A 22,822-nucleotide genomic window follows, 5' to 3' on the forward strand; every position below is an offset into this window, starting at 1 on the left:
GAGGGGGGGGGGCGACCGAATTGAGAGCTGCAGCTGTTGTGGTGTTATCTAAAGTGGAAGCAGCATCTGCATTGTGTAAGGAACTTATGTCTTTAAGAGGGAGAAGGGATTCAGAGAGTGAATGTAGGTCAAGGTGTTTGAGATTTCTGCGAGGGTGTGCAAGTTTGTGTAGTGGGAATTGTGGCCCTGGAGAGGAGAGGATAGAGAATGTAAGTAGGTTGTGGTCAGAAAGAGGGAGAGGTGGGTTAGATAGGGAACAGTGTGTGGCCATCTTTGTGAGTGGGGGAAGAAGACCATTGAGCAAGGCCGAAGGAGGAAGTGAGGGATAGAAGCTTAGAGACAGAAGAGTGGGAAGTGTAAATGGGGATGTTGAAGTCACCCATGATGATAGTGGGGATGTCAGCGGAAAGGAAATGAAGCAGCCAGGTGGTGAAGTGGTCAAAGCAGTTATCTGACAGGAGAAAACCTACGGTACTCCTCCAGCATGCTTGCCACTGGCGTGGGGGGTGTGAGAATGATGGAGTCCACCATATGAAAGTGCAGCTGGTGAGGCCGTGTCAGAGGGGGTGAGCCAGGTTTCAGTGATGGCGAGAAAGGAAAGTTTGTTAGTGATGAAAAGATCATGGATGTATGACAGTTTGTTGCAGACGAAGCAAGCTTTCCATAGAGCTCCTGTTAGTGGGACTGGAGAAGCGGGGACTGGGCGGATGGGTATTAGGTTTGAAAGGTTGCGAGAGTTTGTGACAGATCGTAGATAGAAGCGGAAGTGACTGTGGGGATGTGGTGAGGAGGGCCAGGATTTGGAGAGATATTGCCGGCAGTCAGAAGGAGCAGGGAAAGTGTTAGTAGGTGGGAGCAGGATAGGGCATAAAATGGCTGTCTGTGTTTGGAGACACAGGGAGTTAATATTGAGGAATAGTTGTGAGGAGAAGGTGAGATGAATGGGGAGGATGGAGGGAGAGATGAAGCGTTCCTTACTAGGTGTAGGGATTAGTAGGGTTAGTAGAAAGTGGAGGACTATAGGGGAGAGAGTGAAAACAAACAGAAACATTGTTTACTCTGCCTGGGTAGCCAGTTTCCTTCAGGTTCAATTCAGGTCTAATTCTTCAATATATGCCACACTTGTATGAATCACACTTGGTGAATTCACACTGGCCAGAAATTATTCTAATTTACTGAGATAATGACTTTTGTGTTTTCATTGGCTGTAAGCCATAATCATCAACATTAACAGAAATGAACACTTGAAATAGATCACTCTGTTTGTAATGATTCTATATAACACATTTCACTTTTTGTATTGAAGAACTGAAATTACATGTTTGATGATATTCTAATTTTGTGAGATGCACCTGTATTATATTTGCTTGACTATTTTTTGTTATGATTCAATAAAGATGAATATACTTTTATTGGTGAACTATTTAGCTCCTCGTTCTCAGTGTTCTATTCAAAAGACATACTGATCAGAAATTTAGAGTGTAAACTCCAATGGGGGCAGTGATGATAATGTCTGTAAAGTGCTGTGGAATTAATGGCGCTATATACAGGTGCATCTCACTAAATTAGAATATCATCAAAAAGTTAATTTATTTCTGTTCTTCAATACAAAAAGTGAAACTCATATTATATAGAGTCATCACAAACAGAGTGATCTATTTCAAGTGTTTAATTCTGTTAATGTTGAAGATTATGGCTTACAGCCAATGAAAACACAAAAGTCATTATCTCAGTAAATTGAAATAATTAACAAAAAACGAGGGTTGTGTAGATTGGGAGAAAGAAGGCGCTATTAGGCCGCTCACTATGGTGGCTGCGAGTTTGTGGACAGGGAACCGATTCCTGTCCGTAGGGATGTATGTATTGTAGATTTAGAGTTTAAATTTGCGCCAGCGATAGTGGAATGGATTAGGGAGACGAGGTAATTAGTTAAAATTCCTTTATTGGGTTACAAATTATTAAAATGTGTAAAAGTGAAATGAGAATTGATATAAAATAGTCCGTAAAAAGTACACTAAGTCCGGGTGTGTACAGTAAATATTCAATAGATAAAATAAAATGAAATAAAATTCATAAATTTCAATATATCAGTGTATAGTTCAATAAGCCAGTAGGTAGTTCAATGGAAATAGGTCAATTGTGGCATATGATCCCGGTTTTCCTTGATGGAGGTATTGGTACGGAGACCTGGTCAAACGTGATGATCGATCCTCAGCGTAGTGGGGGGTATTTTTGTCAGCTGCTTCTTTTTGGACTTAGCTAGGGAGGAGGGGGGAGGGGGAATTTTATTTTTGGAGTGAGGGGATTCTTTTTAGTATAGGGTTGTGCATACAGTTTGGTGATCAGGTGTGTGATCACGTACCTCCTGCCGGATTGGTGGAGGTCCAGCTGCTGGGTGTGATTGTCCCATTTTTTCCGTAGATCCTGTCTATGGAGCCTTTAGGGCCTGTAGACTTCACAGTATATTAGTCATATTCAACCGCTTTGTCAGATTCAAACATGGCCAATGTCCTGAGGAGGAATAAGCAGGGTGAGCTGAGTCCTGCCTGGGGACCCTGTTAGAATGGGGTCCGACCTAGGTGGGGTACCCGCCCTTTTGTGGACGTGCTTTAGTGTGTAAGTTCACTGACCTGTGATGGGTCCAGAGGATGGGTGTCGTTGCTGAGAGTCACCTGGGTCTGAGCGGGGTGGGTGCAGCAGGAGGCTCTGGTTGAGCTGTCCGTGGCGGCTGTGATTGAGGTTAGCGTCCTGAGGGGCTGAGCAAAGGTGAACAATGGAGGTGGTCACAGAGTGATGCAAAGCAAACACAGAGGGGTTACTGTAGTGCAAGGAGTACTTACACTGAGTGGTCATGCCTTAGGTAAGCCAAGGGGCTTAATGGTGGTCCAGAGGAGTGGTAGTAGAGTATTATGGAGAGGCACTCGGTGTCATATGGTCAGGTGCAGCAGGAGAGGCACTTGGTTTCATAGGGTCACGTGTAGCAGGAGGCTCTGGCTGCGCTATAGGGGAACAGTGGTAGGCAGTCAGGAAGTTGTCACAGAGTGATGCAAGGCATATACAGAGGGGTTGATGTAGTGCAAGAAGTACCTTAGATGAGCTGCGAGGCTTATTGGTGGTCCAGAGGAGTGGCAGAGTATTATGGAGAGGCACTTAGTCTCATATGGTCAGGTGCAGCAGGAGAGGCACTTGGTCTCCTACGGTCAGGTGCAGCAGGAGGCTCTGGCTGCGCTATGGGGAACAGTGGTAGGCAGTCAGAAAGTAGTTTAACGTTTGCGGTTGGGTAGTATACGTTAGGGGGCCTAAGCCCACTGGTACTCACGGTCCTGACGGTCCTGGAGGTACAGTCGTGGCGTCTGATACCCGGAGCGGGTGCGGTGTCCCGGCCGGTGACTGCCGCAACCTGCGTAGTTCCGGTGTGAGGAGATGGAGAGGAGGAGATAGGGACGCGCGCTTCCTTTTCTAGACATATTTTTTATGTGGTCACATAGGAATTGGAGACTAGGTGACCACATAAGAAATATGTCTAGAAAAGAAAGTGAATGGATCTTCAAATTAAATACACTAAAACCAAAGGGACTGAACACTGAATTAGAGCTATTCGCCTTTAATGATTGACAGGTGGACTGCGTACACTATACCACCACAAGGTATATAAGGACACCATACTACTGGGCAGGGCTATCCCTGATGAAGACAGCCGCAGCTGTTGAAACGCGTTGGAAGGACTGTCTCTAACCCAGACCAGGAAGCACACCCAGGCTTCCGTACCTCGTGCACTCGTGCACCGCGTGACGCTGTGTCACACGCCCAGCATCTCGCGCGCTTCTCTGTAGGAAGCACGCGTCCCTATCTCCTCCTCTCCAGCTCCTCACACCGGGACACCGCACCCGCTCCGGGTATCAGATGCCACGACTGTACCTCCAGGACCATCAGGACCGTGATTACCAGAGGGCTTAGGCCCCCTAACGTATACTACCCAACCGCAAACGTTAAACTACTTTCTGACTGCCTACCACTGTTCCCCATAGCGCAGCCAGAGCCTCCTGCTGCACCTGACCGTAGGAGACCAAGTGCCTCTCCTGCTGCACCTGACCATATGAGACTAAGTGCCTCTCCATAATACTCTGCCACTCCTCTGGACCACCAATAAGCCTCACAGCTCATCTAAGGTACTTCTTGCACTACATCAACCCCTCTGTATATGCCTTGCATCACTCTGTGACAACTTCCTGACTGCCTACCACTGTTCCCCTATAGCGCAGCCAGAGCCTCCTGCTACATGTGACCCTATGAAACCAAGTGCCTCTCCTGCTGCACCTGACCATATGACACCGAGTGCCTCTCCATAATACTCTACTACCACTCCTCTGGACCACCATTAAGCCCCTTGGCTTACCTAAGGCATGACCACTCAGTGTAAGTACTCCTTGCACTACAGTAACCCCTCTGTGTTTGCTTTGCATCACTCTGTGACCACCTCCATTGTTCACCTTTGCTTAGCCCCTCAGGACGCTAACCTCAATCACAGCCGCCACGGACAGCTCAACCAGAGCCTCCTGCTGCACCCACCCCGCTCAGACCCAGGTGACTCTCAGCAACGACACCCATCCTCTGGACCCATCACAGGTCAGTGAACTTACACACTAAAGCACGTCCACAAAAGGGCGGGTACCCCACCTAGGTCGGACCCCATTCTAACAGGGTCCCCAGGCAGGACTCAGCTCACCCTGCTTATTCCTCCTCAGGACATTGGCCATGTTTGAATCTGACAAAGCGGTTGAATATGACTAATATACTGTGAAGTCTACAGGCCCTAAAGGCTCCACAGACAGGATCTACGGAAAAAGTGGGACAATCACACCCAGCAGCTGGACTTCCACCAATCCGGCAGGAGGTACGTGATCACACACCTGACCACCAAACTGTATGCACAACCCTATACTACAAAGAATCCCCTCACTCCAAAAAATTTTTTCTCCCCCCCCCTCCTCCCTAGCTAAGTCCAAAAAGAAGCAGCTGACAAAAATACCCCCACTACGCTGAGGATCGATCATCACGTTTGACCAGGTCTCTGTACCAATACCTCCATCAAGGAAAACCGGGATCATATGCCACAGTTGACCAATTTCCATTGAACTACCTACTGGCTTATTGAACTATACACTGATATATTGAAATTTATGAATTTTATTTCATTTTATTATATCTATTGAATATTTACTGTACAAACCCGGACTTAGAGTACTTTTTACGGACTATTTTATATCAATTCTCATTTCACTTTTACACATTTTAATAATTTGTAACCCAGTAAAGGAATTTTAACTAATTACCTCGTCTCCCTAATCCATTCCACTATCGCTGGCGCAAATTTAAACTCTAAATCTACAATTAACAAAAAACACCTGCAAAGGCTTCCTAAGCATTTAAAAACGTCCCTTAGTCTGTTTCAGTAGGCTCCACGATCATGGGGAAGACTGCTGACTTGACAGATGTCCAGAAGGCAGTCATTGACACACTCCATAAGGTCCCAGAGTTCCATTTTTCATTTGGAAATCAAGGTCCCAGAGTCTGGAGGAAGAGTGGAGAGGCCACAATCCAAGCTGCATGAGGTCCAGTATGAAGTTTCCACAATTAGTGATGGTTTGGGGAGCCATGTCATCTGCTGGTCCACTGTGTTTTATCAAGACCAAAGTCAGCGCAGCCGTCTACCAGGAAATTTTAGAGCACTTCATGCTTCCCTCTGCCGATAAGCTTTTTGGAGATGGAAATTTCATTCTCCAGCAGGACTTGGCACCTGTCCACACTGCCAAAAGTACCAATACCTGGTTTACAGACAACAGTATCACTGTGCTTGATTGGCCAGCAAACTCGCCTGACCTTAACCCCATAGAGAATTTATGGGGTATTGTCAAGAGGAAGATGAGAGACACCAGACCCAACAATGCAGATGAGCTGAAGGCTGCTATCAAAGCAACCTGGGCTTCCATAACACCTCAGCAGTGCCACAGGCTGATCGCCTCCATGCCACGCTGCATTGATGCAGTAATTGATGCAAAAGGAGCCCCGACCAAGTATTGAGGGCATTTACTGAACATACATTTCAGTAGGCCAACATTTCGGATTTTAAAAACATTTTTCAAGCTGTTGTTATAAAGTATTATAATTTACCGAGATAATGGCTTTTGTGTTTTCATTGGCTGTAAGCCATAATCATCAACATTAACAGAAATAAACACTTGAAATAGATCTCTGTTTGTAATGACTCTATATAATATATGAGCTTCTCTTTTTGCATTGAAGAACTGAAATAAATTAACTTTTTGATGATATTCTAATTTAGTGAGATGCACCTGTGAGTAAACTAAATGTGTGATTAGTGACAATCTTTAGTCAGAAGCATCTGACACACTGATTGATAGTCCAGCCTGGAGGTCGGCTCCTCAGTGGTGCCCGGCAATGCTAGCACAGCACACCGTGTCCCATAGAGGCCCCGGGTGGCAGCTGTCAGGAGGACACGTGGCAGGGCCGGCTGTCACTGGGAGCTCCGCCCCGGAGGAGGAGCTGCTGCAGCAGTCAGCCCACAGATCCGCCCTGGGGGGCAGTGTCACAGCAGAGAGCAAAATAGTTCATCATTTACGGAACCTGGGGAAGAGAAGGTTACACAGCCCGGACCGGGGACAGCACTGGCCGCCTGCACACGTCAGTGTATGGACCACCACAGCAGCGAGGAGGGCGCCCACCATGGATCTGCGGGCCGCATGAGCAGCTGAGGACAGGAGCCGGCGGAGGGGAGCGCCACCTGCACCGCACAGCAGCCAGCCGGGCAGGAGGTCGCCTCAGCGCCAGTCACCATGGAGGGGTCCGCAGGTGAGTGCAGCCCTGGTGGGGGAGGAGGACGGGGTTATCAGCCCTGTAAGGAGGCTCAGGCTGGAAACTTTAACCCTTTCACCCCTATAAAGAGCACGTAGGGACCTGTAGAAATGCTCTTCAGCGGTTGTCACACTACAAGTCCCAGCGTGCCTGTCTCGGTTGTTGGGAGCCCTATTGCGGCAGAGTATGGCGAGAAAATGGGTTACAGGGAGGAGGAGGCGGCCGCTGTGCTTCCCGCCTGCATCCTGTCACCCAGCGCATTCACATGGCCTGCCCTTCCTAGCCATGTGCCGCTTGTGTTTACGTTCTGCCCAGCGCGGCTTCTGATTGGCCCTCAGCCTGCGTGACGTAGTGATTAGATAATGGGACAGGGCGCCGAGCGGCTCTCCAAGTGAGGCTCCCGGGGGGGGGGGGGGGCGCGCTGCACTGACCTACTTTCTGCTACACGTGGATTCCAGACATCAGCTCTCCAACCAATCAGCGCCGGGACTGCGTGACTGGGGCCACGCCCATTCATAGACCTTTCACGACGTCTCCAGGCGCTCGCTGATTGGCTGGATGCGGAGAGTCAGCTGTCAGGACATGCGAGCACACGTGTGAGGCGCCGCGGGCGGGAGAAGGCATGAGTCAGGCCTGGTGACTGGGGCGGCACCCCACCGAGCCTGGTGCCCCGGGATTAACCCCGTTCGTCTCCTCACACAGGCCCCGTGTATGTTGTGTGACGTCACACGGACATGGGCCGCACACACAGGGGCTACTGCTGTCCACGGGGTGGCCCTCACCGACTTCCGTACATTTGAAGGGAAGTTCCAGTTTGGGCGTCCTGTCCTGGTGACTGGTTCTGTGTGTGCCTAGACTTTTTATAATGGGGTCACAGTGTACCTGTCTGGTATTAGCCGGTTTTCACTGGGCAGGAACACTTGTTACAGCTATTCCCCTCAGTGCCCTGGTTCTGGGTCCAGAGCTGAACCGCTGAATAAAATATCTCATTCTCCCATCTACAACAAACCACTGACCAAAAAGTCCACCATGGCAGAATAGCTTAACTGATTTGTTTTCTGAGTTATTCCTACTAATAATAATGGGGGCGCACACGTCACTATGTCTGTCAGACCCCTGGGACCACCACTGATGTGTAGCTGGACCCCCCTTTCACTGCTTCCTGGGCACTCACTGTTCTCAGGATCAGTATGAGGGCAGACCCCAATCATTAGAGTAGTTGCATGTGCTAGGTGGCACTTTAAAGTGGTTATTTTACTTAAAGGGGTTGTCTATTCTTATTAAACTGCTAAAATTGCAACATGTTTGTAATAAAATTAGCAACTTTGCAATTTACCTCTGTTCTCAAGACTGGAGGGATTTTTCATTCTATAGTTTAAAGCTTGGTGCCATGGTTACTGGACACCTAATAGGAGGAAGTGGCTGGTTTCCTAGACAAGGATTATTATTATTTATTATAGCGCCATTTATTCCATGGTGCTTTACATGTTAAAAATCATGGCACGTTACATAAAAAATAAAAAAAAGGTATGACCTTAAGACAATATAAGTTGCTGACTGGTACAGGAGGGCTCACAATCTACAAGGGATGGGTGAGGATACAGTAGGTGAGGGTAGGGCTGGTCGTGCAGCAGTATGGTGCAGCGAGGGTTACTGCAGGTTGTAGGCTTGTCGGAAGAGGTGGGTCTTCAGGTTCCATTTGAAGGTGTCCACGATAGGTGAGAGTCAGAAATGGTGGGGTAGAGAGTTCCAGAGTAGGGGGGACGCACGGGAGAAATCTTGTATGCGATCGTGATAAGAGGGGAGTAGAGAAGGAGTTCTTGTGAGGATCGGAGGCTGCGTGCAGGTAAATACCGCGAGACTAGATCACAGATGTATGGAGGAGACAGGCTGTGGATGGCTTTGTATGCCAAGGTTAGGGTTTTGAACTGGAGTCTCTGGGCAATGCCAGAGAAGGGATTGACAGAGAGGAGAGGCCTGAGAATAGCGGGGCGACAGGTGGATTAGTCGAGCAGCAGAGTTTAGGATATATTGGAGGAGTGCGAGAGTGTTAGAAGGGAGGCTACAAAGCAGGAGGTTTCAGTAGTCGAAGCGGGAGGTGATGAGGGCCTGCACTAGTGTTTTTGCAGAGTATTGGCTGAGGAATGTGCGGATCCGGGAGATATTTTTGAGTTGGAGTCGGCAGGAAGTGGAAAGGGCTTGGATATGTGGTTTGAAAGAGATAGAGATAGAGTCAAGGGTTACCCTGAGGCAGTGAGCTTGCAGGATTGGAGAGAGTGAGCAGCCATTGATCTTGATGGGTTGATCAGATGGGGGGGTTGAGTGAGCTTGACAAAGCAAAATTAATCATCTTTCCCCCATATCAAGTTTTAGAAATATAGCAGAGAGGAAAGATGAAATAGCGGACAGACCTTGTGGGATTCTGGTTAGTAAGGAAGAGTCTGTAATAAGAGGGAATGGTCCACTGTATCGAAGGCAAATGACATGTCCAGGAGGAGGAGGACAGAGTAGTGTCGCTTGGATTTGCCAGTTAGTAGGTCATTGGTGGCTTTAGTCAAGACCATTTCAGTGGAATGATGCAGCCAGAAGCCAGATTGTAAGCGGTCGAAGAGGGGGCAGGAGGAGAGGTGGGAGGACAGTTCAAGTTGAATGTGTTCCAGTAGTTTTGAGGCATAGGGGAGAAGTGACAATAGCTATACACACAGGATGAATCAAGGGAGGGCTTTTTTGATGATGGGTGTGATTGAGGCATGTTTAAAGCATTAGGGGAAAACACCAGTTGTTAGTGATAGGTTCACATACTTGTAAGCTAGCGTCACTGCGCCCGCTCTCCTACCATACTGCGGCCGCACAGCTGCTTCTACTTGCACCATTGGAGAGGGTACAGGTCAGTGCACACTGACCAGTCAGTTTTCTGGAGTGCAATTTCCCTGGGAATTGAAAGTGAGACAACTCCTTTAAGAGTTTAATGGCATGTAATGAAAATTTGGCATCAATGGTTTAAGTGTGGGAGTCCAAGCACTGAGCACTAGAATATTTCCTTAGCATAGCTAATGCACAGTGTCCTGACTGCTTCTTATTGCTCCGCCTTTATATTTTCACGATTGCTCCACTACAGCCAATGTTCGACTATGCAGCATCAGTAATCACACACTTGGGGTACGTGCCTATGATCCGTAATGTCAGTGGTTTGGACACAGCTCACCTGCGCTGCTTCCAAAATGCTGCGTTGCACAGTGGATGGGATATATAGAAATCTCACGCCCACTGTGCTTCTATTTGACGTTGCGTAAACTCAGTCGGTGCGGCTCCACGAGCTGCAGCATGTCAATTTTTATTGCAGAGGCGTCTCTGCAACAGAAATTTCCCCAATACAATTGTATTGGGTGCGGTACCTCTGTATGTCTTCAATTAACACATGTGGATTTATCTGCGTGATCGGACGCAGTGAAAATACGCTGCGTCCAAAGCACTGCTATAGCCTGATCGTGGGCAAATAGCCTTACAGCAATGGGTGGGGGTCACAGGGGTTGTGTCCCCCGCCACCCCAGACACTGATAATTATGTTATAACATATCCTATTAGTATGCCATTAGAGAGAGCCTGTCAGTAACACTATGCTGCAGAAGTAGAGGGAGTGCATAATACGGCAGTGTAAAACATTATTTGCTATATTAGGATTCCTCTAACAGCGCCATCTGTTGCACTGAAATGTGTATTTTATTAATATGCAAATTAGACTAGCCAATGCACCTCCCAATGTAAAAGCAAGCCAAGCAGGAGCAAGGCCTCATTCAGGAGTCCGTTATTATTTTCTCTTCAGTGCACTTTCCATCTGGCTCCTTCTCACTTCTCCCTGCTGGCGTCACCCTGCACATGGTTTACAGTAGATAAGTGATATTACATAGCAGAGCTTCAGTCTCTACTGTCAATCAAAAAGCGGGCGCTAATGGGCAGAACAGGATTTAAAGGCCCTTATTTATTAAGACCAGCGTTTTTCACACTGGTCCTGGATAAGGAGGCGTGCTGGAGTCAAGCTATTTCATAGAGAGGCACACACTGCTTAATGAATCCAGTGCATCTGAAAAGTGTCGTGTGCCTTGTGTTCTGTCTCCACACACGGTGATTGGAGATGTAGCTGATTGATAAGCTGCTGTCAGATTTTTTCCCTTACCTCCATATCCAAGATGCTCATCGTCTGTAGACTGAAATGTAGAACCACAGCAAGGTTGCAATTCAAGACTTGGTTTATTTAAACCCGGATACAGGAATAATACTTGTTAGTACAATCCTGTAGCTTTCTCTAAAGCCGTTGACATCGGTTGCTGCTGGTCAGAAATTGATAACTTCACAAGCATGAGCTGCTGCGTGAAGCCACGCCCTGTTGGACCCAACTTAATAGGAGCGAACAAGAGCCAGCCGTAAACAAATACTTGCCAGCAGATGGCGACATAGCAAGATAATACATTTAGCAAGTAACAAACAAATGTAGAACTTATTTTCTAACATATGCGAACCAAACAGCTGAATAGTAATTTTCTCTGGGGGAGCAGCATACCTTGCCACCAAAAAATGGTTTCATAAGAGTATTTCTAGTGGAAAAGAGAGGTGCAGCTGTTACTAATATTTCTAGTGATTGCTCAGTTTTGGGTTAAAACACATGACCATTTTCTCTTGATCCCATGAACAACAGTCTGATTATGCTAATATGAGTTTGATCAGAGAGGGATCCGGTTTTCTTGGAGGTGGAGAGAAAAAATGTTTCTCAACCTCCTCCATTCGGTCAGTCTGTGAAAGTCGAACTGCACTTTGTGTCATCTGAGGGTGGTCTGAAGTTTTTCACGGACCCATAGACATGCATTGGTGATTTTGATCCGACAGATCGAAATCAGACAAGTCAGGATGCGACCTGTCAAAATCATGGATGGCACTCGTCTGAGCTAGACTGCCATGTGCACGAGCCCTTTAGATGAGACTACACTGTCCAGCAGGCTACGTGGCTGAAATGCCTTATGATATCCCTGTAGAATGTAATCCCGCAAGGACAGAGTCCTCTTCCCTCTGTACCAGTCTATCATTGTTAGTTTGTTACTGTAAGTGATATGTATTTTGGATGTAATCCCTTCTTATGTACAGAAACATGGAATCAATGGCGCTATATAAATTAATAATAATGATATAGGCCTACAGGTAAATTCCTATGCTGCAGATTTTGCTGCAAAAATGTCCGTGACTGAATTTTGTTTCTATTCGTCTTTCTGATTGTGGTAGTTTAAAATGAATGGCACACGTGCAGAACAACAATGTTCCACAGCAAAATCTCCAGCAGGTGAACTTACCGAATGAGGTAGTGGAGCCAAGTCTTCCCACCCGAGCACAGTTCCTGTATTATCACCGATGGGGCCGCTTTGAGTCGCTGCTGCTTTCAAGTGAATTAGAAATTGAGTGGAAATTGTTTGCTATTATTATTGACCGCATGGTTGTGCAAAAGCTGCACACCCATTAGCAGTAAGTGATCAATTACCACCTAATTGTAATCTACAATTTGAAAGTGACCTGTAAATGTGGCATATTTGCCTTGACTGCCAAATCCTTTGATAGTCGCTTCTTTTTGTCCCAAGACGTGTTCTGGGATTCTCCTTGGTGGCCATACACATCAGATGCATGTCACCACTATCTTTCCCAATCACCCAACACGATCTGTTAGGTAAAGTCTGCTAGTTGTCATACAAATTACATGGTTGTCTGGTTGGGCTGAAATTGGTGAGATCACCTGACATTGACCTGTATGGCCATCTTGTCTCTGTCTATGGTCAGCAGCCATATTTGTGTATAAAGTATTCTGTTGTGGTGTATTTCAAATCCTCATTTGACCTGTTGGAGACGAGCCTTGGAGCTGTGTACATTTTCCTCACAAACATCCGGCTGTCACCCATATTTTGTTGACATGTCTAATTTATCTTGCTAATGTGGCGCCCCTGAGGGTTCGACCGCCACAGCAATGCTGCACTTCTGTAATGGAGTGTAGTGTTCCTCCTCTGAGGTAAGAACCGTGTGATGATCAGGACACTTCCTTTACATCCAACACCACATTTCTCCACCAGAGGGGGCTAGAATGCACTAGGTGCTGCCCTCCTGGTTACAGGGAGACTGGGGAACCAAGAGTGAGGGGAACCAGTTAGTGGGTGAGGGTGGAGGACTTACAATTTAGTGACACTTAAAATGTCATATTTAATAAAAAGCCATTTTGGCTTCTTGTCCTTTTCGAGCCTAGTTTTTGTTAGTCAAGTCTTGTGGGGCCGTCCGGTACTGTGATCTCCCACCCTGAACGTGGATCCTGTGTGGACCTGCAGCGGATGGAGACACAGCCCTCGTACCTTAGCCTTGGGTCAAGGGGCAGGTTGCAGACAAGGAATGTCTCAACCCGGTCAAGGACCACAACCAAGAAGGCCCGGAGCTTAAGAGTGTAGCTCCACAGCAAATGGATCCCAGGGAGGATACAGACGGAGCGGTGTACGCCACCTGTCCTCACCACCTGATATATTCAGAGGGAGTCCTGCTGCAAGAGGGGTACTGGCCCCCGACACCCGACCTTGCTACTCCATGTCCTGGTCGGGAAAGCCCGGTAGGCCCTGAGGATCCCACCGGGTATCGGAAGGAGCGGAGCTGCCACCCGTGCCCTTGTTCTGAGAGGAGTTCAGAGGGAGACCCGGCCTATCTACACACACAGACAGGAAAGGATATGGTCTGTAGTTCAGGAACACTCTGGTGCGGGGTCCCGATTGAACGCTGGACTTGCTCGGAGGTAGTCGGATCCCCGTCCCCGGTGACCGCAGGACTCCGCGGGGAGCAGGGAGTCGCCTTCCTTCTGCCGTTTCTTATGTGAGTAAAGCCTTGGAAGTTCACCCCTATGGCTTCCGGAATGTTTATTCTGCGCTACACCGCACGACGCGACACCCGTTCTCCTCTACTACTACCCCCCTCCATCCTGTCCCTCTACCCTGGGGCCTTGCTCCGCCTGTGGGGAGTAGTAATAACGACGGCCTCCATAACATCATGCCTCAGCGGACTGCAGTGGCGCTGGTGGCCTTCACCAGGTACCACAGGTGGCGTAGTCGTAATCAGTCACTCAACCCGGATAAGCCCACACCATCCAATTTAATGTGACGGCCCTGAGCACGGGTCGGGTCCGGGCCATGGCTGCACCCCATCTCTCCATCACAGGACCCGACTCCGAGTCCCCCATCTCCCAGGGTAAACCAAAAAGGGCTTCCGAGAAGAGACGTCACACTACCAATTCTTGTAAGCTAAATACTAGCACTTAATGTGACAAAACAATCTTAGGTCACTAGCGAGTCATTGTGATACATAGAAGAGCTGTCATGTGTCCTAAACCTTTATTACCTTGCCAAAATCCCAGTGCTCTGGATCTGCTGCTGCTTTCCTTTTTTAATTTCGTCCCTCTGTCACGGAGATTGTGTGTGTGTTTTTTTTTTTGTTTGTTTTTTTGAATATATATAAGAGAGAGGGTGTATCTCTCAAAGTAAGAGACAATTAAAGCAGCGACAGATTCAGGACAGTGCAAGGATTTTGGCAAGGAAGTACAATTTATTTATTTATTTTTTTGGACACGTGACGCTAGATGGGTTGTATATGTGCCTGTACAATAATAAGATAACATAATAAGCAGATGATAGAGAAGGTCACACATTTCTATAGAAGACACTCAATATTTGATACTGTGGGAAAACACGTGTTCAGCCACTTAGATCCCGATTAATAGAGACACAAGGACACTGTTAGCAAAACATGTGTTTTTAGTATGGGGAGGGAGTGTGACCGCACAGGGGGATTTATGTAACTAGGAGCTGAACGAAGGAGAAAGCAAATGTTTTATTCTAGGTACAAGGACACTGCACTCGATGTTGGAAGGGCATAATAGAAGGAAGAATAGAGCTGTTCTGTACAGATATGGTTTTCTTAAGATTTCACAGTTCAGCCCCAGCTTTGTACAGATAAGAGCATTTTTACATATCAGTGTTTCTAATAATAATGGTTACCCGTTAGTAAGGCTGTGACATTATTAATTGCATAAAAGGTTTAAAACAAACCCTAATCTAAGAAAGGCCAGTGAAAGCTATCGGTTCATGTGGGTGCAAGTGTATAGATGCGCGGTTATTCATAAATCATTCTTTCTTTGAAGTAAAACATTGATTTAAAAACAGTCAGGGAAATGTTTTATGTCACAGAAAGAATCAGCTGTGATCCCCTGCTGTACTGTCTGTATACTCTTTTGCTTCCTCCCCTGCCCAGGAGATGTGGTATGATCAGATCATGTACCTGCACAGTCAGACACAGTCATTACACAGTACACAGCAGGGGCACATTTATAAGATTATCTCCGCACAGGAACATTTTATTTACACACATTCAGTTGTGGAACTTATCATTCCAAGATCTACTGATTAAAATTAACTTTTGTTTGTGGGAAAACCCCTTTAAAGTGGTTGTCGTATAAAGACAACCTATAGGGCATATAGGTGTCATAGAGGAGGCCCATCTCGTGGACTGGAGCTGGTCATGTATTACACAAACACCTATCTTAAAGAAGTTGTCCACTACTTTTTACAATTGCCCCTATGTATTTACCCTGTGCCGATAAGTGTTTTTGTAAATACCTTTAGTTGTCCTCCTTGCCTGTGAGCGGCTTTAGCTCTTCATTCATTGGGAAAGCATGTGGTGGATGCTGGGTGTGACGTGTCAGGTTATCCTGCCCATATCCAAGCATCCACCGCGGGGACCACGTCACTGATGTCACGCCTCACTTGACGTGACCTGAGCTGAAGGAAGAGCCGGCTGCAGCCGGGGGTCACGTGATGCCTGTGAGCAGTCAGTGATAGCGCCGCTCACAGGCAAGAAGGACAACTAAAGGGATTTACAAAAACACTTATCGACACATACATACTTCGGCAAATACATTGGGGCCATTGTAAAAAGTAGTGGACAACTTATTTAATTGCCGTTATGTAATTCTGTTTTACCACAATGGCTTCAGAAAGAAAATATCTGACCACCATTTCCAACTGCTTGCCGGGAGCTAGACCACCACTGCATGAATGCAAAACTAAGGCCACATTCACATGTTGAGTATTTGGTGATTTTTTTTTTTTTTTTAATAAACCTCCGTATTTATAAGCCAAAACCAGCAGTGGGTGATTAATAGAAACATGTCACCACTTCTGTATTTATCACTCCTGGTTTTATCTTACAAATACTGAGGTAAAAAACTCACCAAATACAGGGCCCAGATGGGGATCCCCTTTGATGGAATTATCAAAAATTGTCAGCAGATTCTGCTTGTTCTTTCAGGACCGAATAAAAGCTAGTATAAGGCTATGTGCCCACGATGCAGAAATGCTCAGGATTTTTTCCTGAGCGTTTCTGCATCTCCCTGGCAGAAAAAAACGCATGTGGATTGTACATGCGGATTGTACATGCGGATTGTGCATGCGTTTTCCTGCCAGGGACATGCGGATGTGAAGTGTTCTTCACATGCATTTCCGCATGCTGGTTGACAAGCGCTTTCCAAGCGATTTTAGCATCACTTGGAAAGTGCTTGTCAACTTGGTCACACTATATAAATCCATGCAAAAGGCATGGATTTATATAGTGTGACCGAAAGAACAGAAAAAAATAAATATATACTTAGTCTCCGATGGCCCCCGGAGTGTTGTTTCCCTCTGTCCCGGCTGCCGGCATCGGTAGAGTGAAGGACCTGCCAACGATAGCGTCGCGTGACCGGTCACATGACTCTGACGTCAGCGCAGGTCCTTCATTCCATCGCGAACTGCTGCCAAGCAAGGAGGAGCGCACCGCGGGCCGCCAGAAGGTAAGTATATATTTATTTTTTATTTTATTCTTTTTTTTTTTACAGTTTTCTATGGTACCCGGGTCCGGAGGAGAGTCTCCTCTTCTCTAGACCTGGGTACCATCCGCACATTGGAACGCATGGAATGCGTATCTACATATACAGTGATGTGTAATCCATGCGTTCTAATGCAAGTCAATGGCGGCGAAAACACAGCACTTCCGCAAAATAATTGGTAGTGCTGCGTTTTTTTCTGCAGTGATAATCCGCAGCGGAAATTTCCGCAGCATGTGCACAGCACATGCGGATTATCATTGGGGAACATGGCAGGCCTTCTACCATGCGTTTTTTAAGCGTTTCTGCCGCTGCGGAAACGCTTAAACGCATCGTGTGCACACAGCCTAAGTGTATGATGGCTGCACAGTTGTCCACAGATATCGTCTGTTGGGGAAAACGAGCTTCGATATAATATGTTTAATCCTTTAATCAGTTTTCCACTGATATTGCAATTGTCCATAGACTTTCCCTGTTTAGAAATAACAAAATGAACTTTACTCTGCACCTGCTACTCCCCTGGGCTTTATTGACTGCATTGACGTCACGTCTACTGCATGTAACCACTGCAGCCAGTCACTGGACTCAGTAGTCACTGCCTAAAGCTACTTTTTTATTTGTAGCCAAAGCCAACTTATGGACAATTGTTTAAAAGTAGTTAATGCCTTTAACTCATTTGTCCTTCAACTAGGAGGTACTGGAGAGAACTGGCCCCTGTGATGGTAGAGCCCTATGGGAAGTTACCCCATTTACCTTACTTATAATCCAGCTTTATGTACAGCGCTGAGCAGGGTAATTAATTGTCTGAATTATTGTAAATATACTTAAAGGGATTGTCCACTACTCAGACAGCCCTTTCTCAAGCTGAGTGTTTGCCCCCATTAAGATAAAATCACTTATACCCGCATCTCATGCTTGCGCCGTTCCAGCAGTGTCGGCACTCACTCTCCCGAGGCTCGTGAGGTTGTAGGTCATGTGAGCTCTACACGAGCCTTGCACCCAATCAGCACTGGCGTCACTGTCTCCGTCTTCGTTTCAATGAGTAATCAAGAAGTCAGGGTTGCTGTTGCTCTCTCACTCACTCTTGATTACTTATACGTCCAAAGGTGGGACAGTGATACCAGCACTGATTGGGTTGGGTGCCGGGATCACGTGGCATAACAACCTCATGTGAACCCCGGGCGCACGAGTGCCGACATTGCTGCAATGGCGCCAGCGCAGGGAGTGAGTACAAGTGTTGAGTACAGATTGAGAAGAGGGTTGTCCTAGTAGTGGACAACTCCTTTAAAGCGCTGCTCCAAATTATTAAATTGCTTCTGTTAGACAGCAAGAAAATAAGCAAGTTTGCTATTGAGTTACTTTTTCTACCTCATATTTTCCTGCAATGAGAGCTTTTATTGTGATTACAGTACAGCTTTTTTTCCGTAGAGCTCAGCTACCAGAGCCTGCCGAGACCCTGGCTGAGAGCGCGCAGTAGCTGCATTCCAAAAGAGGGGGTTAACTCCTAACATATCAGCCACCTCTCTTCAGCCCACTAATTTTATACAGCAACTAACTGCTAATCTTCCTCTCAGCTTCTGATAATCTTTTGGCCTCAATCTTGTAAATTCACCAGCCCACACCATAGACCTTTCCCTGAGCAGGTCTCCTGTTTATGGCTGTCTGTCCAGACCTGTATGCTTGTTCAAATGCACTGTTATCTCTGTGTAAATACAGTGATAACTGTGCCCACTCCAGAACAAACCACTGATGGCTGAATGTGTTACAGCAGAACTTGTGCAGAGCTTTATAGTTCTACTAATACTACAGCAATGCTATTCCCCAGAGCTGTAACTCGAGGAGAGCCTTATTGAAGAAACCAAAAAGGTATCCAGCTCCAGGATCCGAGGAAACAGGAACATTTTAAAATGGCAACTTTATTAGAAAAATCATAAAAATTACTCCATCCAAAAATGAAGGAATGAATAAATACAACTGAGGTACAGGTGCAATTGAATAGCTGTTACTAGGACATTTTCAGCACTCAGAGGCAGTCTTTTTCAAAGCTTAAGAGCCTTAGCCTATGTGCCCACGATGCAGAAATGCTCAGGATTTTTTCCTGAGCGTTTCTGCATCTCCCTGGCAGAAAAAACCCATGTGGATGGTACATGCGGATTGTACATGCGGTTTCCTGCCAGGGACAAGCGGAAGTGAAGCGTTCTTCACATGCATTTCCGCATGCGGGTTGGGTTAACAAGCGCTTTCCAAGCGATTTTTAGCATCACTTGGAAAGTGCTTGTCAACTTGGTCACACTATATAAATCTATGCAAACTTTATATAGTGTGACTGAAAGAATGTTAAAAAATAAATATCATACTTACCTTCTGATGGCCCCCGTTGTCCTTGTCTTGGCTTACCGGCAGCTCGCGGTACACTGAAGGACCTGCCGACGTCAGCGTTGCGTGACCCGTCACATGACTAAATGACATCAGCGCAGGTCCTTGAGTCCACCGCGATGTGCCGGCAAGCCAGGACAAGCACACCGGGGGCCATCAGAAGGTAAGTATAATGTTTATTTTTTATTTTCTTCTATTTTTTACTGGTTATATGGTACCCGGTCCGGAGGAGAGTCTCCTCTCCTCCAGACCCGGGTACCATCCGCACATTGAAATGCATGGAATCCGCATGTACAGATCCAGTGATGCGGATTCCATGCGTTCCAATGCAAGTCAATGGTGGCGATAACGCAGCGCTTCCGCAAAATAATTGGTAGTGCTGCGTATTTTTCCGCAATAATAATCCGCAGCGGAAATTTCCACAGCATGTGCACAGCACATGCGGATTATCATTGGGGAACATGGCAGGCCTTCTACCAAGCGGTTTTAAGCGTTTCTGCAGCGGAATTGCCGCTGCGGAAAAGCTTAAAAACGCATAGTGGGCACACAGCCTTCCTTTTTATTCAATGTCATTAATTAGAAAAAATATTGAGGATTTTACGAGCATGTCACAATAATGTATTGAATTTGTAGCATGAGAAATTTGAATCTTTAATGAAATTTGTAGAAAGGTAAGGGTGGAAATATCTGTAGTGATCACATGTGCAAGGGAAATACAACAGCATGAGATCTCACACAATGTGCGTTCAGACCACCATAGTGTATTACATAGATGGAAAGCAGCGCTGCAGATATTAATGCGAATCAACCCTGGGAACTGGCTAAGGACCCTAGTCAAGAAATCCCCAAAAAATAAAGATGATTCCACCCTTCCGAACTTAGTAAAAAGAAAAAAATGGATAATTATTCACCGCTCTGCGATGTTTAGCCTCCACTCCATTGAGCAGAGCTGGTTCACTGAGCTTGGAAGTTCTGCCACATTTTACTACACGGATCAGTTGGAAAATGCTATAATTGGACTGTGAGTGAGGGCACAGGGCAGTGTATTGCAGCACATCAGGACTACTGTTTGCGGTATTACAATGCTATAACATACTATGTTGTCTTATGTGTATGACATCGTCAGGACTCATGGCTATGCCTTTTCTTGTCTAGGTGGTGTTATTGCATACATCCGCTCCTCGAGCTTAGCCTCCAGCCCTTCCTCCTGCCACAGCGACAGCTCCAATAGTAGTTTCCAGTCTGCATCCTCCTCTCTTCCATCTTCCCCCAGCAGCTCTGCTTCTGAGGGCAGTAGCGGTGGGAGCAGCTGTGGAAGCACTGGGAATGGTTCCAGGAGTGGCCTTTCAAGTGGGATCTTCACCACCATAGATGAATCTCAGAAGAACCAGCAAGTGGACACACTGTGCATAAAAACAACCTACACTAGTGCCGCCATCCTAACCAAAGCCCAAGGCGGAGGCAGCACTAGTAAGTCTGAATTTTTGCTTATAGTACTGAATTTTGACTTTGGTATAATGCCAAAAAAAGAAAACAAAAGTCAATGTGAGTGGTACTACAGGTGAAACCATGATTTCTCCATGTAGATGGAGCTAAACAAGCATCTATTGACTTGCTATATCGTCAACTGGCACTTAGTCACATTCACACATCCGTGTGTCATGGTTCGATTATAGACCGGCATACATGGACTGCCCAGAGGTCTCCTGACCCAAACTTCATAGGGATATATGAAATGTCAAGTTCAAGTCAAGAGATTCACCGACAGCCCGGGCATCTCTGTCTGTTCTCAGACCGTGACACACGGATGTGTAAGTACGGCATAAAAAGTAAGGCGCTTGTCACAAATCTGCCGATCAGACCCCTACAAATAATATCCTCTGACATATTTCAGAAAATATTAAAAGGTGACCCTTTATATAGGGAATAAGTCAGTAAGATCAACCTAAATAAACTGCATATATGGTCATGCAGGTCTTTGAAATTTAAATCCATACACATCTCTTTCTGTATTCTTGAGAAATTGGTGTTTTAATCCAAATGCAAATTAGGTGTTAAGTGCTCTTGGCGTGACAGAGCACTTCCTGAGCCTCAGTCTCTGGAGGTTGTTTCCCTGCTCAACACCAGCCTCTGTACCTTGACTGATAGCTCAGGCAAGGAAATCAGACAATGAGCTAAAGAGGTGGGAAAATAACATCAGTAGGCCAGAGCACTTAACACCTAATTTGTATATGGATGAAAACGTTAAGTTCTCAGGAATGCAGCAACAAATAGAAAATATAAAGATGTCAATGGAGTTAATTTTCAAATGGCTGGCTGCTCATATAATAAATATATATATATATATATATATATATATATATATAATTGGTAAGATCAAACAGATTCTCTTTTTGGCTATGTGCGCATGTTCAGGAATTGCTTGCAGAAGTTTCTGCACCACTTGGCAGCAAAAGCGCTGCGGGATTTCATCCACAGGCAAAAACGCACAAAAAACAGATTTGCCATGCGGTTTTTCCAATGCATTGTATAGGCAAAAGCGCACAAAGAATGGACATGTTGCATTTTTTTCCGCACATGAAATCCTGTCAGGAAAATTCCTAATCATGTGCACAGAACTTGCAAAATGTCATAGGAAGTCATGGGATAAGGTATGCAATTCTGCATGGAAAAAACGCACCAAAAACGCACTGTGTGCACATAACCTTTAAAGATGTTGTCCTGGAACATATATATATATATTTTTTTTATGGGCTTGCAGACAGAAAATCACAAACGCAGCAATACTCTCCCTCTTCAGGTCCTGCACGGTCTCTCCTTCACTGGTCCAGTCTTCATTGACAGGATAGCACACATTACACTGCAGCTAATCTGTCTTCTGAGACCAGCGATTGGCTGCAGTGGTCACGTGTTGTAGACATGACATCATTGCTGCAGCCTGTCACCAAAGACAGGAGACAACGGCCGGACTTGGGGACGCTTAGAATCATTGTCTGTGGGATTTTCTGTCTCTCCAAACCTAAAATCCAGACAACTCTAAAATACTGATGAATGTTCCTTTAATACAAAGCAGAACAGACCTATGTTTATGGAAGTCAAAAATGCTTTGACTATGGTGTTAATCATGATGTGTTGATCTTTTTAGAATTCAATGGCATGATACTTCTGTGTAAAGTGTGTGGAGATGTAGCATCGGGGTTTCACTATGGCGTCCACGCGTGTGAAGGCTGTAAGGCAAGTGTCATTATTTCTTCTATACTGTTGGTGCATGTGCGGTGGATTGTTGATCATGTCTGCCTTAATTACTGAAGTTGTTGAGTACATGTGTATATGAGGATACACAGACATAATATTCTTAAGTATTATTACTAAAAATCGAATGTGGTATATATTGTGTTTTATACATTGTTATATACAGAAATAAGTTTCGAACACATCACCAATTTTCTAAGTAAATACATTTCTAAAGGTGTTATTGAAATGAAATTCTCACCAGATGTCGGTAACAACCCATCCAATCCACACAAGCAAAGAAATCAAACCATACTGTAGATGTCCATAAATGAAATTTATGTGTAATGATGAGAAAAAGTATTGAAGACACTTACTGAAATTTATTCAGTACTTTGTACAAAAGCCTTTGTTGGCTGT

At 45.9% G+C, this 22,822-nt stretch overlaps 1 protein-coding gene across 1 annotated transcript in view; it reads left to right on the plus strand.

Annotated features, from left to right (window-relative positions):
• The first annotated feature begins 6,581 nt into the window (after positions 1-6,581).
• NR1D2 (nuclear receptor subfamily 1 group D member 2) overlaps positions 6,582-22,822 on the plus strand; it is a 39,838-nt gene continuing 23,597 nt past the window's right edge. The window contains exons 1-3 of the mRNA XM_073677975.1: positions 6,582-6,870; positions 20,327-20,641; positions 22,317-22,405. Of these exons, the coding sequence (XP_073534076.1) occupies positions 6,855-6,870; positions 20,327-20,641; positions 22,317-22,405 (420 nt within the window). The 5' untranslated portion in view covers positions 6,582-6,854. The remainder of the gene's footprint in view (positions 6,871-20,326; positions 20,642-22,316; positions 22,406-22,822) is intronic.

Source organism: Phyllobates terribilis, unplaced genomic scaffold, assembly GCF_046119375.1.
Source record: "Phyllobates terribilis strain yellow unplaced genomic scaffold, ASM4611937v1 Scaffold_4__5_contigs__length_816908805, whole genome shotgun sequence".
Taxonomy (NCBI): domain Eukaryota; kingdom Metazoa; phylum Chordata; class Amphibia; order Anura; family Dendrobatidae; genus Phyllobates; species Phyllobates terribilis.